The sequence below is a fragment of the Falco biarmicus genome, chromosome 4, assembly GCF_023638135.1.
Source record: "Falco biarmicus isolate bFalBia1 chromosome 4, bFalBia1.pri, whole genome shotgun sequence".
In the NCBI taxonomy this organism is placed as follows: Eukaryota; Metazoa; Chordata; class Aves; order Falconiformes; family Falconidae; genus Falco; species Falco biarmicus.
Window position 1 is genome coordinate 61,239,020 of NC_079291.1, and position 15,207 is coordinate 61,254,226.

Below are 15,207 nucleotides of genomic sequence, written 5' to 3' on the forward strand. Positions count from 1 at the left end.
ACTCTGTTCTACAGGCACACAGAACAATTTTCTTTTACCTGGTGAATTTTTCATGATAATAAAATAGAAATTGATACCCTGGGCTGGAGTCTGGGATAGCACAGTCACTCTGCCTTCTGTGCCTGGCTCTCTTGAACAAAATCAATTATCCAGTCATTTTCAGTTTGGAGCAAAACCTCCTTCAGGGTTTGAGCTGAGGCTTTTTAACTGACTTATTAATGATCAAACTGAAACTTCTTTTTTCATTTAATTCTTGGTTTATTACAAAAAGAGATAGAGTGCAACATTTAAAGTTAATTAAAGATATAGTACCGCTTTATTTGTGCTGTTTCTGTGGTCCCAGGCTGCAAAATATCCTGCCTTTTTAATCTTTAAGTGCTCTTTTTTTCACATCCCAGGAGACCGCACCTGGATGCATTTGGTTTCAGCATAACTCAAGACTATCAAGAATTAGTGTGGCAATTTTAAGCCCCGTCCTTTCCCACGCCCCACTGACAGCCTATCTCAGTCATTAGTAATTCCTAGTAACTTTCCAGGCTCAGGTACAGATCAGTATTAATATAACAACCTCCAAGAATTCCCATCAGGGTCCAGTGGTGCGTGATGACTCTGTCACCTCCAGGCCAACTGGCTGTAATACGCTCCGTGTGCATCTCACCCAGAAGCTATGTGCTGTCTCCTGCCCAGGACCTCACTCGCCACCTTGCAGTGCAGACTGTGCTACAGCAAGTCCGTTCATTTCCAACGCTAATGAGCTAAAAATCATATTCTCTAGGACGTTAGGAGCTCAGGATCTCCAAGAAAGCTGCTGTGACAGTGCTTGCAACTGAACCCTGGCTTCAGAAGTGGGGCAAGTCTACAGTAACAAAGCTCCTTCAACACAGGAGCCTCTTACCTTATAGGATCTACCTGTCCAAGCCCAAGATTAGGAATTTTCAGAGCATAAAGCACTGTACATTTACCCATCTTAGCATTTCTCCAACTATTTTAAAGCTTAGGGATCATCTGCGCAAAAGCTGTGTCGCAGGAGTGCAATCCCTAAAGATAAATATTGTGGCACCGTGGTAAAAGGGTGTTCTTGCCAATAATCTTTATCCCCGTAAATCCAAATTGCATTAGGGTAATTACTTTTTGTGTGAGAAGCACGTCTCCAATGGAAGCAGTTGTAGCAGTATAAAAACTGTAGAGCTGGGTTTTACTCCCATAATTATTGCATGAACGCATCTTTGGCAGCAGCAGTGGTTTCCTGCAACCCACTGTGAATTATTACGTACTTTGTTACCCTTTAACTTTTATAAAACAATGCATAGTTGCTCAGGCTAAAGGCACCATAGTAAATTATTAAATAAGACATTGGTGGAATGGAAACCCCACCCCATTCTATTTGCACCCTTGAACATCATATATGCAAAAATATCCTCATTTTTGATGAAACACATAAGGGCTTATTTTAATTGTGAAAACCATGTCATGGTTTCTACATGACTAGTCTCTGCTACCCAGCCCAGTCCCATGCACACATTTGATCTTCACCAGATGATTAGCTGCATGCTGGAAAAACTGGTACAAAAAATAAAAGCACGCTTCTTAAATGGGTGTTATTTATACGGGTGCCATTTCATGAATGCTTTTAAATGAGTGCCATGGCTAAAAGGCCACCCAAACAGTGACCCTGGGAGAAAGTGCATGTTCACACACTTGCCCAGCTCTGAAACACACTCCTGTCTCCACGACTGTCACACAACCATCTCCAGAAAGCCATGCTGAAAATACTGTCCCTGTTTTCAAAAGAATCCGCACACCAGAAGTTATCCATACACTAAAACACAAGTGTACATAAACTAATTTATGGAAGAATAAAGGACAATATCAAGCATCCAGCCCATATGGTAGGAGTTTCTGAGTGTCTGAATGCTGAGACCACCCTCCCATAGGACGCTAGGCTTGGCCTTCCAAAGAGCAAGGGAACATAATTTTGAGCATTTGCTGGGTCAATTATTATCCCTACATGACCAGAAATTCACACCTTTTTACCCCAACCTGTCTATGTGCCTTGGGAGAACAGAAGAGTAAGAAAGCAGGTCCCAATCTTCAACCATACCCTGATGTCTCACAGAAGGAGTCTCCACAAACATGATTCCAAATTCTTATCAGACACTGGACTCATCTATTATACCAATTATATATATATAAAAAACCAAAACATGTATTTTAAAATATAGTAAATACAGCGCAATCATCGTTTAAGAGTTTTTTTTCTTGATAGAACTTCTGTGAAATTATTTTATGTGCAAAATTCACAGTTACGGAAATATGCCAATGTTTCTATCAAAACCTTTCTAACTTCAAGCGCAACAAATCTGAAATCCGAGCTCACATGTGAATAATGGTGTTTGGATACATCCACCTTTACACAAAACACAAGACCTGAAGGCAAAAAAGGAGCTGCTAAGCTTCTATTCCTCCCCTCTTCATAGTCTATTCAGCAAAGATGATGCATTTCAGGACAAATGTTTCACCCTCATGTGCTCACGCTTCCAGGGATTTTTTTTTTTTAAATAACACCAAGTTTAACAAAACATGACTTACAGAATTTTAACCATACTCTACAGGTAGCTTTTGAAATTTAATAGGTAGCAATTACCAGCAAAAGCTTTCTAGTAGAAGAGGAGTTCTCCTTCCTTTAATGTTTTACAGAAAGGGAACATTCTCCAAAACGTTGCTGTGGGTATTTTGCAGAAAGAAGGTGGCGATACAAGTTCACTCTGCATATTCAGCAGAGGTACACGATTACTGAAGCAGCAGTGTTCCTGCAGCTCTCAGTTGACTGGGAACAAAGGCAGGACACACAGCGTGCTCACCAGCAGAAAGAGAGCAGGTATGATCCTACAGCATCAAAAATTATTAGCAGCAGTCAGCCCTATGCCAGGATATTACAAACTCTTCCAGTTCCTCCAATTTTTCTCCTTTCCCCTTAAATTCATTGAGTCACACAGAGCAAAACTGATTTATTTTACAGATTAAGTCCTTAAATAATCATCCTCTCATGGTGCAGAAAGCAGCATCTACCTACACCAAGTGACTCAAGGGCACCCTCACACTCTGCTATCGCATCACTGTGTGTAGATGGCAGACGTGAATCTGAAGGTGTTTCCCTTCTGGATTTAATCACTGAACTAGAGGCACCGCAGAAAAACATCACTTTGCTTTGTCCGGGCCCTCAGTCGTTCTCGACTTGAGAAATCTATAGGTCAAATATGTTGGGCTAACGCATGTCTCAGGAGCTACAGCAAGAAAGGAATCAGTTTTACTCACCTCATTTTCTTCTTCTCTATTGCCGAGAAAACATGCAAAAGAAAACATAAAGGCGGCATAAACATCAGGCAGAAACAACACACGTAATGTCCTAAGTCTGGCACCGCAAGGGGGTGGGCCCGGGGACACAGAATGAGGGTCACCACCACCCCACAAATAATCCTGCTGTAAGAGATGACCCTACCAATGGCACCCAACAGTCGAGCAGACACGCCAACCCCCTGAAGGGGAGGACGGCATGATTTTGAAGCTCAAGAATTTCAATACTGAAAATTCTGCGTGGACTTTTAACAGAGCAAACCTTTTCTGAGCAAACTGCTGGCTCGGTGTTGTCTTCCAAGGTCTGCAAACCAGCAAGACCCTTATTCCAACAGGCACTGCAGAGGTAACGCAGATAAAAAAAGGCCTCAAAAATGAGACACAGGAAGCTGAACTTGGGTTTCTATCAATTTTGGTATTTTCCTTAGCAGCCCAGAAACAGTGAAAAGTACCTGCTGCTCTCATCAACAGAAATTAATGATATTTACGAATGCCTTACTGCTGTATGATTTGCTATCGACCTGCAGCTCTGGCTATTTGCCACGATGCTTAGACTTAATTCATCAGTACTTTGGCAGCTAGCTGCCCAACAATGAATTAATTTGAGCGCTACTTTGATCCCAGCCAAACCTGCCAATGCTGAGGAAACGGGAAAGCCCAACTTTGTTTTGCTTCCCTAAGTTCTTCACTTTCATACCCTAAGTAAAGTAGTTTCTCCTACAAGGAAGATGAAAGAACACGACTACCCCCTCCTTGATTTGCTCAACACATGGGACAGATTCAGTGAGTTTCTCAGGCCCCAAAAGAAAACTACAGCAGCAGATGTAAAAGTTTCAGTGGTTACAGTTCATCTGTCTTTATCTGTTACTTCCTCTACCAGAAGTCCCAAAACGCTCTCCACTCACCTAACCTTTATGTTTGCAGGCAGACAGCCTTTTCTCCATCTACCTTATAGATACAGGGGGAGTTTTCAGCTGGACTTTTGCTATATTTTATCAGGTTTTGAGCCATAATTCGGTGCTGTTGTGGTAACACGGGGAAAGTTTTCTTGCAGAAAAGGCTCACAGATTTCACTTCAAGCATCAGCTAATGAGAAGTATCAGTTTCTGGAAAAGAAAGCCAAAACTCTCGGTTTCTGTGTAACCCAGGCAGGGACCAACACAGAGACGGCATGCCAGTAACCACCTATCTCCCCATTTAAACCATCATCAACAGAGAATCAGGAGCAACCTGCTAGAAAGACCTATCACCAGCAGTAACATAGTCCTGCCTCTACGAAGGCTCACAACCAATTGATAAAGCTTATTAATAGGCTATAAATTATTCTTACAGCAGCAAGAATATGGTTTGTTTCCATTGAGGAAACATGAGCCATGAGTTTAAGCAAGCTGTGGAGATTACAAGGGAGCATATGTGATTTAATGGGGTTACCCAAGCCATGAATTCAAAATACTGCTGATGCAGAGGAGGTCAGAAGCCCTCTGAGAACAGCACTGACACAAATTAGGGCCTAAAAGGAGGTTTCATTTTTAGGATCACAGCGAGTGGAGTTTTAGATTTCTAGGAAACTGTCCCTCTTGACAGTCACATATTTTGAGTGTTAAACCTAAGCATTTACAAGGTGTGAGAACAGCACTGAGCTCTAGTGTAGCCAACACCCAACAAGACCCGACACAAACACTGGATTCCTTAAGGAGTCCTTAAGGGTCTTTTCCAACCTAAATGATTCTATGAAGATTTTCAAGACATCCATAACCAGACGTGTTGTGATGCAGCACAGAACAACCACCAACAGGTCCTAAACTAAAAAGAAGTAACTGTCTCTTCATATATAAGAACACAGGTTTAAGTAGCCAGATACTGGGACACAGGTAACAAAGTTTAGTTTGTACAATCAATAACCTGTTGTAAGAGTAAAGGAAGTAACTAATTCCTCTTAACAATCCGTTTTTGCTCCTGTTGTTAAAACACGGCATAAAACCGGTATTAAACTAAAATGCTGGCAAGTACACAAAGCAGAGGTCTCCAAAAACTGAAAGCTAAGAATAAAACTTTCTTTTCCAAGAGGACAGGCCTACAAAACAGCAGGAATCACGGCACGATCCAGGCCAGCCCTAAGCTCGCATCCTGCCCAAAGCTTGCTGCCACAGCAGCAGATGTCCCAGACAAGATGCCAGGTTGGTAAAGCAGCCTCAGCATTTGCCACCTCAAAACAGCTGCACCACAAATGCACAGCACCAGCTTCTGCATGGGGGGTCAAAGCATGCAAGAAAATTGCAATACACTGATAGGGGGCGGGGAAAAAGATAGTGGAAGCCCTTCAAAACCCAGAGAAAATCTTGTAGGAGAAGGTGAGGAAATGGATGATCTTGCTGCTCTAAAGCCCCTCAGTAGTGAGACTTGTCTGTCATTAGAGGGGGAAATTGCTAAAATTTGAGCAGCTTAAAGGGCATCAAGTAAGAAACAAAAATATTACAAGATAGAACACAGTTAAGAAGGAACAAAATATAAGATGGTGCATAAATTAAAGTGTCTGTTTAAAATAAAACACGTAAGAATGAAGCAGATAAGACAGTAATGTATCTTGTATAGTCCTAGATGCCTATATGAACAATTTTATTTCTGCTGAACAGAGAAGTAATTCTTCTCAGAGAAGGAACAGCAGTATTCCTTCTCTGCAGCGGAATTTCAGCCACTTATGCCCAAGTGCTTTTCCCTCCTGAATTACCCCTCCAGCAGCAGCAGACACTCATCCCACCTTGCTACAGGTGCCCTCACCCAGGTTAATAAAGGAGGTAGTTGGCTTGGGTTATGGATCCCATTTCCATTTACAGCATCTTCCTTTGCCCCAGATAAAAAAAAATATATAAATAGATTTCCAAAATTAGCAAACGTGTTGCTGTTTGCTCAAAAACTTTTTGCCAAATTCCGCCCACACTGGGTATGAAGTTACACAAAATCCCCACGTTACAAGCCTGAGGAAGGAGTTGGCACGCAGGAGACCCGGCACAACAAGAGCGTACGCGAGCTGGGGATCCATCCAAACCCACAACTCTAGGTTCTCCAGCAGGTTTCCAGCCCCAGAGGTTTAGAGTAATCCCACTTGTTTCCCCTCCCGCTGCACCTTGCTATCTGCAGGTACATAAAAGGAAGACTGTTATTAAAATTAGCACTGAATTCATGCACTTAGTGGCTCATTTCTGTAAGCATCAAGAGAAAAGTTTTGTTAAAACCCAGAATAAAAACTCAGAGTAAAACTGAAGACCTCTACAAACAAGTGGTTAATAAATTAAAAATAAACAAAAGAACTGGGAACTGTACCATCTTTTATTTGTCTACAGCAGCCCTATGTATTAGTATTTTAAAAAAAGATAAATCGGTCTGCCCCAAAAATAAAATTTAAAGAACAATTTTGCTCATCTGCCCGTTAGATCTGATCAACTAATGACAAATATCAGTCAGGTGAGTTCAAGCTGTGCTTGCACACGCCTCACAAATGCATGACGGCACCCAGGAGCACCCACGAGCAATTATGGCAGCAAGTAAATCCCAAATCCCAACATAGTATGGAGTTTGTATTTGCAGGAAAGACTTTTTTTAAGGCTACAGACCCATGTTTCTCCCAAAATTCTTTATATTTAAAATTTATCAGTGTTCCTACTCATGGAAACATCCCAGGTTTGTCATGGGCATGTCAATAAAAAATAAGGTTGTATTTTAATTCTGAGGTTCAGCAGTTCCAGCATTTCTTAGCTGCTTCAACAGCTTGACATGAATGAGACCTCTCTCATTTTTAAAATGTAATCCACTCCATAATCTGAACTATATGCAGGCTTTGTTTATGCTAAAAATGCAAACAACAAAAACATGCCTTCAGGCTTCTGAAGTCTAAATGACAAATGCTGGTCTATATTAAAACAAAACTTGAAAAGTCTCCCATATGTCCCCTTTTTTTTCTTCTTTTTTTTCATTTTCTTCTTCTTAAAGAGAGAAAAATCTGGAAGCCTAAAGCTCTTCTTATCTAAACACCTGCAAGACTAACAATGCTGCAAGCCTAAAAAGCCCCACTAAAAAGGCTCCCCTCGGCTCATCTTGGTTTAAGCTGATGATGAACTTTTGTGCAGGCATTAGCATAGGTCCATCTGAAAGTCTACCTGCCTCAGTAATTACCTTTTTTTCTGAACAAAGGAAACAAAATGCAAAACCTCAGCACTCAACCAGAGGAAATCCCAACCTCCAGCCTGTTTTGCTTAGGCCAGGTTAGCCAGAAACACCCTGCCAGCATGGGGATGCAGATGGATTTCCATAGCTGCCCATGAATCCCCCAGCACCTAACGCAGCCACCACCTTCATCTAGAACACTGGTGCTGAGCAAACCAGCGGACATTCCACAAATTAACACCTTGGGTGGAAATGTGCAATTCTGGCACGGGCCTAAAGCCAAAAATGCAGCATCTAGGCAGATTTCACCACTGCCCAGCCAGCAATGGAGAGCGGCTTCTGCTGCCGCAGTGCACCACGACGCTGTAGGCAATGTCCTGCTCTCATTCAGTTCCTGCCATCCTCAAAACCAAACAATTTGATAAAATACTTACAGGTCTGAAGTGCTATTGCACACTTGGGTTTATTAGACTCTAATGTGGCCAGCTAGAGATAAAAAACAAGGACAAATGTGCAGCAGTTCCTATGATTAACTGAAACACGGTGCTAAATTAGCTGTGAAATCTTGTGTACAGAGCATTGTGGTTTTAATACCCAAGTGTCCCAGCTCCCAAAAATACTGCACCACAACCAGATAATGTACAACCAGAAAAAAAAACACCAGGGAAGTTAATAGACAATCCTGCTCCTTCTCCCAAAAAGCCACAGACAGGGGAAAGGCTAAAGCACACCCGGGGGCAGGGGTGTGTGGGGAATCACTAACAATATCAAACATCTTATTTAAACAGAAGCTTGAAACCAAGCCAAGCTCTCCAGCAAATGAGGTCAAGGTAGCTGTAAGCATACACCTGGCCCTGCAGCACATCCCCCAAATCCAGCCCTCCCAGCCCCTGCTTTCCGAAACCAGCATTTGCTGGTTTATACGGTGTTTTCTCTGGGCTTGGAGTTCCAAGTATGGAGCCGGAGATGAGACACCACTTCTCCTGTGCTGAAACATGAAAGAACAGAGAGGACTGAACACTCCAGGAAAAAAAAGTAGCAGAATATACTGAAAAGAACTATTTCTTCTTTCATTTACAAAAATTATGAGGGTTGAGTGACATCCTGCATAGTCACAAGTATGCCAGAAAAGGATTTTTCTTTTAACATAGATTTTGGGTTAGTGGTGTATGGAGTCACCTGTAATCATCAGTGAACACCCCCTCCTAATACAGCCCTCTGAAATTAACTTTATAAATCAAGAAAAACCCTGGACATGAGCCATTTCAACAGCAGGCATGAAGAAGATTAAGAAACTAAACTGTTGTAGCTTCCACTTCAGGCCAGCCCAGGGTCCCACTTCTCATCTAGCTGGAGGAGAGCCATGGAGAACAGATTCAGGAGGCATTACAACACAATATGGAAAACTTATAGCACTATAAATTTTTACTACAAGCATTTACACTCCATTCTCCGCAGCTGGGGAAAATATAGGCTAAAAAAAAAAAAATAAAAATAGCACAAGCTAAACCACCTGTTCTTTGCCAGCTGGCAGCACTGGCAAAGGGACTTCTGCCCAAGTCCTGGGTCTGGCAGAGCCCATGCAGACCCTTCCCGAGGCAGTTTGACCCAACAGTGACCAAACCCTAAAGAGAAGGGGAAGATATGAAGGGGGAAAAGGGGGATTTCTGAAAACAATTTGCTTTTGCGGCTGTTCGTCTTGCAGAGGAAGGTGCATCAGAAAAAAGAGACCTTGGCAGGAGCATACAAAAAGCCACAGGCTGAGGTTTGGAGGGGATTTTCTGGGAGCCAAAGCTTCTGATTATTTAGTTATCTCTGTGTTAATACTACCAGCATTTTAGAGAAGCTAGGATCTTCTGCTTCAGGAAGAAGACTTGATTAAGAAGAAAAACACTGTCCAGTGGTCTCCGATCTTCTGCTCCAACAAAGGTTGTGCAGCACCCTGCTGCTTCCCCAAAACTGCCCGGGAATTCCCAAATTCACCACGCACATGGCTCCCGCTCTCCCCTTTCTGCTCAGTGCCAGGGCACATCTGAAGAAGAAACCAAGTTTGACATCGCGACAGCGATCACCATAAGCAATGCTGTTCCCATGGCAGCCGGGCAAGGGATTTACCAACAGAGCACCGACACTACAAGGGAAAGGACAGGCCCGGGGGAGGACGGAAGAGTGACAGTGACAAAAAGAGGGCAGAAATTCACAGCTTAGCTCAAAACCACAGCTTCTGGCTCAGTCCTTGGAAAGCTTCCTCCTCCTCCTCCTCTCACAGCAGGGAAGGAGAGATTTCAGCAGCAGCTTTCAAAGCCAGAGTCCTCCCATCAACAAAATTTAAATGGGATCACTTTTGAGGTAATCCCTGCCACAAAATCACCCCCCTTCCACCAGATCAGCAACAAAAGGAAACGATTCAGGCATGCAAGGTACTCTGAAACCGCATTTTCCCCGTCTGATGCAATTAACTCCTAAAATGTGTGCATACCTCCAAGCCGTGGGTCCACCCTGGGCTGCAGTTGCCCCTGGGCAAATGCAGTTTATCACCTCTGGCTTATCACCTGCAGCACACAAGCAGGAGCAGCAGCAGGATGGTTGGACACGGCTCCCTCCCCGTGGTACCAGCAGGACGGATGGACAGGAGTCGCACAAAGAAACCCAAAAAGCACATTAAAACCAACAGTCCATGCATCTTTACAAACCAGAGCGGTCCCAGCATAAGAGCACACTACTGCTTGCAGCATAAGAGGCAAGGTCATTATTTCACTAATCATTTTACTTCATTGAACAATTTCCAACAATCCAAAAGGCTGAAATTAAAACCTTCCTGCAGCCAGGGTTAGGCCAGGCTTAAAAGCTCAGGGTCGATCCCTAGCTCTGCAACAGCCTGTGTGTGACCCTCAACAAATTACTAAGGTGGTTATCCCCATTCCCAATTTTTTTTTATCTGCCCCCACTATCCCACCTTTATTTTCCAGGTTCTTCAGGCCACAGACCTTTTCATACATTTACATACAGTGTTTGCAACAGCAAGGCTGTGACGCTGATTTAAGCAGGGCACCACCATGGTACAACCACAAGACAAAGCATTTCTCCCACCAGCACAAAACTGCTTTTAGGACTATGCCTGCATAACATCACGGCTACCCCACTGCGTGTCCTGGTGGTACCGGCCCTACAAGCCAAAACTGCTTGCCACCAGAAGGAACTTCTAATATTCTGCTGCAGATTTATAGTAAATATCCCCCAAGTTCATTAATAAAAGGAGAGCAAGCAAGTGCCAGCCTTCTGCAAAACTCCCTCTCCCTTACGGTGGTTGCTGTCCTAACCCAGGGGGACGGTCACGTTTGTGGCCTGCCACGGCACAGCACCCACCTGCGAGCACTGCCACGTTATAGGCTGGAAACGCTTCTGCACTCAGAAGTAAAAGCAATTAGTGGAATTCATAGAAAAAAACCCGCAGTTTGTTTTTCAGTTTTGCTTAAAACCCATCCCATGCAATCATGGAAATGCACAGAATGCACAGAAAAAGTTCACCTGCCCTAATTAAGTTTAAAGATGTTCGATACCAGGAAAATAATCTCAGTATTTAAATCCTGCTGAAAAGCAAAAGGCTACACCCAGCTTCCGAGAAATACCAGCACACTCTACAGCATCACTCTGCAGCAACAGGAGAACTAGAGGAAGGCAAGGAACCTGACAGCACACTGAATTTAAAAAAATAAATAAATACCTAAGCAGACTCAAAATCATTACGACCGGTGACCAGCACAGGGCTCCACTCCTGGAGAGAACTCCGCAGCTCAGGCCGCCACATATCCACGCAGAGGCTGTGGCTTCACCTCACCTGAGCAATGGCTCTGGGTAAATAGTTCTTTGTGCTAAAAGGGAAAAAAAGCCACACCAATCCACAGAGAGAGGCAATGCCCCTCCCTCAGAGGGCAGGCACAAGGCGGGGAAGAACGTGACCAGACCCTTGGGCAGCCCACCGGCTCCAAGGCAGCTCCCAGGCTCCACCACACCTTCTGCCAGCAGCTTCTGGCCCACTGGGCTAGGTAAAACCAGAGGGGGCTCTACCCCTCCATCACCCCCGGCCTGCCAGCAGGAACAGACCTTCAGCCGCTATCACCATTCCACTTCACCTGTGGGGGTTGCCTTGCACAGGCGAGGAAAACTGCTAACATGGCATCACCAAGCCTCCATGGCAAAAACCCTCCCTGGCACTGCAGGCCATCTTTGCCTCCTAAAACGCCTTGCAAATAAAGATTTCTCTCTGTTTCCCACTGCAGGCTGGGTTTGCAGAAGCCTACCTGCTTCAGGAGAAGGCTAGCCACACCGGTGGCCATGCTGACAGATGGGGAGGTCTCCCATGACCCAAAGCACCTGGTGTCACCGGGTGAGGTGGGAACATCTACACTGCCTACGCCAGGACAGTGGGATGTGTGCCACCCGCAATGCCCAACACGCAGACATGGTACCTTAGTGGTCCCCAGCATCCCTTCTCCCCAAAACAGAAAGTAGGCAGCAGCAGTGCTGTCCCTTACATCCCAAGCAGGAGAGGTTCTCGAAAGATGTATCCTACAACCTTCACATGGAGGGAGGTAAACCCATGACATTTTAGTGTACTTTTTCACCTGGACTCACCATAGCAAGGTTACCTTCTAATTCACAGCCATGCATGCAACACCCAACACTTCCGTAACTCACCATACTTATGTCTGCATCCACAAAACATCCCGTCCTTACCCCAAACTCATCCCATGATTAACAAGAAGATGCTTTTGAATAATCAGGTGTCCCTAAATTCAGACTTCAAAGCGTACAAACTGCAACCCACACCATGCACTACAAAAAGCTTTGCTGTCTCACTGCTGTAAATATAATGCTGCAACGCCCCAGCCAAGCTTAATGTTGCTGCTTTAGTATAAAATTCTTAACGTGTTTATTTCTTACGTAATTATAGATGAAGTTTAATCGTCTATTACAAAACCTGCCTGGCAGGTTAAGTCAACAGTAGGAGACATCTTGGGATCCGCTCTCAATTCAATAAAAGGAAATAAACCGAAGTCCCCTGCAACATCAGCTCCTGGAGAGTCGAGTGCTTTAAAATCAAACTATTTCAGTGAGATTAAACCCAGCCTAACACAGCAAGAAGAAATGAGAGCTAATGAGTGAAAACCTGCACCCCTGCTATCACTCTGCAACATCACAGCTGGTTGCTGTGGCAATGCTAAACACAAGGTGATACCAGGCGGGGAAATTACTGTAGGAGCAGATAAATTCAACCTCCTTCTTCCTCCTTTGTACCAGAAATTTGCAATAGAAGTGCAAGCTGGGAATGGGCTGCGCAAGCAAACTCCAGGCACTAGGCTCCGGAGTTTTTTTCTGTTGGACATTGGTGCTAGAGAAGGCTGTAAATGTTAAAATTAATTGTTTTCTGCTTAGAATGACACGCTTTTTATTTCTAGCTGCAAAACCTCCGCTGATGCATTTCAAATAGGAAGGCAATAATGCAATTACAGTGTGATGCTGTGGAAACAGCAAAAATCTTTGAGTGATGGTGGGTAAGGCCAGCAGGAATCCACGACTGGTCCTGAAAATGCTGCTTCACATCAAGTACTGCCCAGGCTCCAGCTCTGTCCCCAGACCCAGCCCCAATGCTCCTTCCTCCCACATCAATATTCCAGGTCAAACATTGACTCCTGGCCCACGTTTCTCTTGAATTTCAGGTCCTGCTTCACATCAGCCCCTGGGCTTGTAGGGAGACGCCCTGGGGGATAGCAGCCTCTGGGATGGATCTCCAAAGGCTGGAGCTCGCTGGAGAGGGGCAGCTGCATGGATGGCGCCTTTTTATGGATGTTTACAGAAGAAAAATAATGGGAAAAGCCAGGAAAAAAGTCAAGGAAAAAAAAATATCTATTTCAGCAAGTGTCCTACCAAACATACAAAACCCAGAGCCACACTTTGACTTTCTCAAGACTTTTTCTCAATGACTCCTACCTTTTGTGGTAAGGAAAAATAAAAATGAAGCATAGCCCAGGATGCTGTAAAATGGAAAAACCAGCGCTGCTCCTGCCGGCCCCACCTGCGGCGTTAGGTGGCTGCGCAGACGTGGGTGTCAAACCACACATGACAATCTGAGCCTTTGGACCACAGCATTTCACCTCCTTATCGTTTCCTCCAGCACCAAGGGAGATGCATCAAAACAGCTTGTGTGGCTCCACTGCTACACCACGGCTCAGCTTGTTAACAAATCTAAATAATCATCTAAATAATAAAATGCAGCCAGTCTATTAATTGGGATAAAAGTCAAATACATACATCAAACATTAATTTTTCTTTGTTTCTGTGTCTATTAAAAATAGGTACTTATAAATCTTCTCTCCCTGTCTAAATATACACACAAACAAATTATATTTAGAATTACGTCAACAGATCTCTAGGACCTCAAAGGAAGGCTGTCACCTATCCGCTTCAGGCCCACTTTGAGCCACTGCAAGGAAAATATTAAACTGGAGAGGGAGAATTAGAAAAAATCAAGACAAGAGAACCATCTGAAAGCCTTCTCCTTTCAAAAACCAGGGATTTCTCTGTCCCTTTTCCGAGCAATCACCAAACCATAGTATGTAGGAGAGCTGAGTTTACATATTAGCTACTCTTACATATTAAGTGTGAGGCATATAATTATTTGTGCATGTGTCTGGGTGACTAAAGGTACATGGAACGACTTGGAACTCAAAATATACTGCCTGGGTAGCCTACAGCTGCTAAATTTCCTCATTTTTGAGAAACCCAACTGCTCAAGCACATCTTCCCAGGGAGGCATCCTGAGGCCATGACTTTCCCTGTCCCGTTCGCACACGTCATTCCATTTTTAATTACTCCACTGTAGAGGTGCACCACCAAGCCATAGACCTAAAATGCTAAAAACCAAAGGAAAAAAGTATTCCCAGCACACTTACACATGGCCGGCTCCTGAAAAAATGCACCATTTTCCTATTTACAGGCATCTCAGTTGGCAGGAACCACAGGGACTTCAACTGCTCAAAGCCAAAACGTGGACCTATTTTTCCCACCCCTCCTTTTTTAAATTTCCCCTGAAGTTAAACACTGCAGTTCTACTTTGCCTCTGCTGCATGCCACGTTTCTGGACCACAGGCAGATGGAAAAGTAGGAACAACAGAATGGTGGGTGGGAGCTGCACAAGAATCCAGGGAAGAAGGACAAGCCAAGAGGTTGTCCTCCCTCAAAACCCAACAATGATAAGACCCAAAGGTGGGTACCAAAAACCAGGACGAAAATGACTTCTCCAAGAGCAAAGCAACAAACCTCAGGCTTTGTTTTTAAGGGAACTGGGCAACAGTACCAAAACCATGCTGTGGATGGAGCAGGAAAAAGGCAAGAGTAGAATGGGCAGTGCTGCATGGCATCCACATCTCCTTCCTGGAGATACCCAACCTGGAGATAAACGACCTCATTTAAATTGGCTCCGCTGCAAGCAACCAGCCTCAGAAAGCTCAGGTCCAGCTGGGAATTTTCCTAAGATGACAAAAGAAATAATAAAACCCAAGTGAGAAATTTGTCTGGTAACTTACTAACTGGCCAGGCAAACAGGTGAAGGTCTCCTCCTACGACTGAGACAAATTCAGATGTATAAAGCAAATTTTCTTTAAATAAACTGACTTTTCAGAGACAGTAAGG

At 44.0% G+C, this 15,207-nt stretch overlaps 1 protein-coding gene across 1 annotated transcript in view; it reads right to left on the minus strand.

Annotated features, from left to right (window-relative positions):
* SETD2 (SET domain containing 2, histone lysine methyltransferase) overlaps positions 1-15,207 on the minus strand; it is a 66,313-nt gene that overhangs the window by 47,356 nt on the left and 3,750 nt on the right. Inside the window, exon 2 of the mRNA XM_056338460.1 lies at positions 3,316-3,331. Coding sequence (XP_056194435.1) covers positions 3,316-3,331 — 16 coding nt within the window. The remainder of the gene's footprint in view (positions 1-3,315; positions 3,332-15,207) is intronic.